Here is a 4420-nt window from a genome sequence, read left to right as displayed (position 1 = left end):
TGAGCGATGCTTACACAACCGGCCTGATGTGTTATTGCTGTTATTGTTAGTAATCTGATCTCACATGGACCTGATTCATCTAGTAATTTGATGACAATTTCAAAAAGTTCTTTGTTTAGGCCAAACCTTGCAGTTGAGCAATATGCGCAAAAGCAAGTGAACCCAGAGCTGCAATTGTCTCCCTGTTTAAAGGCAGCTATCATGTTCACATTCGGCATTTACTTGCCAAAAAGAATGGCCACAACACGCATTTCATCGACATATAAACATGTCAGTTGTTATCTCAGAAATTCCTTATAACCTAAAATTGAAGTTACCTACAAATGTAGTTATCCATTTTATCGAAATCAGAGTTGGATCGGAACCTATGAGAGTCGAAGTCGGAGTTCGAACTCTGATAAAGTTGAAGTCAGAGTCGGATTTCCTAGATGCCGACTGTTCTCAGCTCTAGTACAAACCAGGAGAATGAAGAGGAGAAAAAATCTAAAATCATCAATCAGTTCATCACTAACAATCATAATCAGAAAAAATGACATTCGAATAATTAGAGAATCCTCTACCTTATATTGGAGCAAAAGTCCATCCATAAAGCTCCAATATCAATCAGTTTCAACAAGAAATCAAAATCAACCCAATAATCAAGTTTGTATCTTTTGTTCTAACATACTTTTCTGACAACTAACCTTTCACTTCTTTGAGAAGCAGTAGTCTAAGCAATTCCAAAGAATTCTGCAAGTTTTTTTTTTCAATAAAAATAAGCAAATTTTCCGAGTAATGCCATATTTCTCTCAACTTTAATTGGTTGGCATTAAGCACCTGTGAATATACCAAGTTCACTGAACTATCATTATGCCTATTATTGATAGCCAAACTAAAAAGTAGTCAATCAGGTATAAGACGCCCATAAAAGAAATCATATCACAATATATCATCAACAAATCTAGCTAGTTTCCATGACAAACTTTCTGATGGCCTAATTTGCTACACTAAATCCCGAAAAAATTATGCTAAAAAATATACAACAGAAAAAAATAAAAATAAAAAACGAAATTCTCAAAACTAGAGAAAACATTTTTCAAATCCTCAATTGATCATCTATTCACCCCAAATGATTTTGTTCTCATACAGAAGCCTCGATCCTGGGCTCGAATGAGAAGGCAGACATGAACTCTATGGCTTCACCATTCATATAACATTTGGGCAACTCGATCCATTCATTGGTGACCAGATCACAAAGAACATAACTAAACAGCTCAACAGAGTTTAAGCATATCAAGATCTGGCGACCAGCCCCAACACAGTTTATATCCACCTTCTTGCCAAACCATTCATGCGACATTGCAGGAGGCATTGCTGCAATCTGGTTCCAAGCACACAAATCCTCATCATACCTCCACACCCTTAAGCTTGCACTTTCAAGGAATTCTGACAGCATAACAACTAGCATCTCGCCTTCACATTCAACCATATCAATGGAATACTCGGAGTAAACCGGCAATAACCTGGGAAACTCAGAGAAGCACTTGAGGGTCAGATTGCAAGAGACAACCTTCCCAGAGGAGTTAAGGAAATAGACAATCTCCTCTCCATCTTTACAAGTAATAACTGATGAGTATTGCTTAGATGGGCTTCGCTGCATGTTAGTCGCCACTACATTTCCAGCCTTGTTTAGATAATACACAGCACTGTCATCATTTGATTCAAATCCCAGAGAATCATCGATCTTTCCATGTAATGCAATATCCCCCTCCCAGCAACCAGTGCTCGAGTCGTAGACTATGCATGAGAGTTTTGGAAGTTCGCCACAAACTAACACAAGCTTGTAAGAGCCTTGGTATTTTGAAGCTGTATTCATCACAATGGCGTGAAGATTTTGATTTCGTTGGGTTGGACCCAGTGGAGGGAGTTCTCTGCAGGATCCTGTCACAAGATTGCATATAATGAAGTTGCCAGTTAAATTACGGAAACAAATCAAGCCACCAGAGGCTGCAACAGGCATGGAGTTTTGGTTTGAGTCTTTTTGGAGGAGAGCTGGATGATTAAGCTTCTTCCAAGTTCTATCAGAAGAGTCAAATACAATTGATTGGTTGACATGGGGATTGACCACGTAAAACCATGGATCCCTCGAAGGAATGTGTGAGCAGGCAAGCTTAAAACTTGCAGAAGCCGCAACGGATTTCCATCTTTTGCACACTGAATTAAGACCAAAAAACGTAGATGTTGGAAGCCGTGAAAGGACCCTTTCTAGAATGTCTTGATTGAGATCGTCCATAGAGAAGCTTAAGATAGCATCTTCTTCTTGTGGCTTCCTCTTCCCAGAAGTTCTTAAAGGCTTGCAATCATCATGCTCCATCGAATGTAAATTTGTGGGAGGATAACTACATTTATTAAAAAAAAAAAACGATGGTGTCATAGTTGTTCTTGACGGAATCATATTGCCAAAAGAAAGTAAAAGAAAGCCGTTGAATGAAATCAACTACATATCAGAAGAATATGACAATCCATGCTTAAATGCATGCATCTAAAAGTCACTTGAAGAAGATCAATAAGACTTTCTCTTGGCTACAATTTTCTCCTATTCCTCTCCTTTTATTTAAAAAAAAAAAAAAACTTTTCTCTTATACCATTGAGTAAATAAGATAATTGGCATATTACCACGAGGGGAGAATAGGGAAAATAAGAAGAAGAAAGAATGACAATCAAGTGACAAATGACCCAGGAAATTAGTTTTGGAAGTTGTCAATACATACGATTTTTCAGTTTTAAGATAACAATGCACAGATGGAAGGAGCAAAACAGGAATTAGGGCATAACAACATCCTCATGAGAAATCCCAAATACGAAACATCAAGAAGTTTGACAGCACTTGGGACAAACATCAGAAGAAAGGTCAATTTTTTCAAATATAAATTAAAAGAATCGGATAAAAGGGGAAAATTTTAGGGCGCTAGGGGTTGTAAGGTTTATAGGAAAGGACTAAGAAAAGCACTAAAAAGAGGGAAAAAGAAAAAAAATTTAACATAAAGAGGTGGTTTGAGCTTGGTTTCCTGGGAAAATAGATATGCATTTTTCGCACAGAAAAGCACTAAAAAGTCATCAAAATGCATAGCTATTTTTGCAGGAAACCAAGCACAAACTACAGCTAAAAAAAAAGATCGATGGATCCATTCTATAGTCTTATTCATTCCAGTTCAAGGAATAAAACCAAAAAAGAAAAACATGGAAATCACGAAACATAAACTGAATGAAGATAACAAAAAGATGAGAGATCAATGGAGAGAAAAAAAAAAAAAAAAAATTACCTGCTACTCTAGCTGCCAAGTGAACGGAAAAAAAAAACCAAGTGAGGGTGAGAATGGATAGAGTTTGGTGGGTCTTTGGCCTTTTTAAGGTGGGAGGGACATCACTGTCCAACCAAAAAGAAAAAGAGAAAAAAAGAAAAGATAAAAAAAAACACCGAAAAGGAAAAGCCAACCCAAGGAGAGAGCGAGCGAGAGAGGTAGGAAGTTTCCTGGTAAGCGCTTTTTTTGTTGTTGGGGTTTGAGACTTTGAGCACCACACAAAGACTACACACACAGAGCACACGAGAGGAGAGGGACCGCAAAAGGGTTATATTTTATATAAATAAATAAATAATAGAGTGGTCGTTGACTCTGCGCGCCTCAACTCTGGCGTTGGCTTTGGATTCGGAGTTCCAAAAAGTTGCTGCATGTTGGTTACTTTAACAAATCTCAACGTGAAAGAAAGAGAAAGAGCAATGGGGTGGGGGGGTCTGTCTTTCTCTTTTCTTTTCTTTTCTTTTGTTATTCCAAGGTGCAATGGTCTCTTGTCTTTGACATGTAAACACCAACATGTCAAAGCAAAAAGCTACCCTTCTTCTGCTGCTTTTTCCTCGTTTAGGAATCTTTCTCTCTAGTGGTCCTTTGTATTTGTATGCAAGTCAACTTTCCGGCTGCCTGACTCCTAATGAGGAGGCCCGAATGCAGGAAAAACCAATCAATAAGACAACAGGAATAACCGTTAATTACGATCTCAATGAGGCCCGAATGCAGAGATCTCGATGGCATGTACAAACCAAGTCCAGAACCCTAGTGTCAGATTTAAGACGTTTTACGCCGGTGTGGGGCTGACTTCCATTCCCCCTTCCTCTTGTTCTTTACTTGGAGCTCACAATGGCAGGCTTATCTATTTGGCTAAGTAAAATAACTAATAACCTGTTAAAATAAGGTTTCTATTTTAATTTAATTATTTAAAATTAATGGAAAATAAGAAATATTTTCGAGCTAAAGTGATTCTCTACATTTTATTATTTTATTATTATTTCTTTCTCTTTCCTTATATTTTTTATATTTCTCATATTTATATATTTGTATTTATATATCGTGAAAAGGTTATAATATTATTGGAATAATTTATTTTA

The 4420-nt window shown here is 37.1% G+C and overlaps 1 protein-coding gene across 1 annotated transcript; it reads right to left on the bottom strand.

The window, feature by feature from the left end:
- Positions 1-895: 895 nt before the first annotated feature.
- On the bottom strand, positions 896-3431 carry LOC108981614 (F-box only protein 13). The gene is made up of 2 exons (XM_018952845.2): positions 3303-3431; positions 896-2378 (listed from the first exon to the last, which is right to left on the bottom strand). Exon 2 carries the CDS (start codon positions 2351-2353, stop codon positions 1121-1123), a length of 1233 nt encoding a protein of 410 aa, XP_018808390.1. The 5' UTR covers positions 2354-2378; positions 3303-3431; the 3' UTR covers positions 896-1120.
- Positions 3432-4420: the final 989 nt, after the last annotated feature.

This window comes from Juglans regia, chromosome 15 (genome assembly GCF_001411555.2).
Source record: "Juglans regia cultivar Chandler chromosome 15, Walnut 2.0, whole genome shotgun sequence".
In the NCBI taxonomy this organism is placed as follows: Eukaryota; Viridiplantae; Streptophyta; class Magnoliopsida; order Fagales; family Juglandaceae; genus Juglans; species Juglans regia.
This window is presented reverse-complemented; position numbering and strand designations above follow the sequence as displayed.

Bases quoted from the DNA above. Each gene is read 5' to 3' on its own strand.
- LOC108981614 (XM_018952845.2), bottom strand. From the start codon at position 2,353: ATGGAGCATGATGATTGCAAGCCTTTAAGAACTTCTGGGAAGAGGAAG.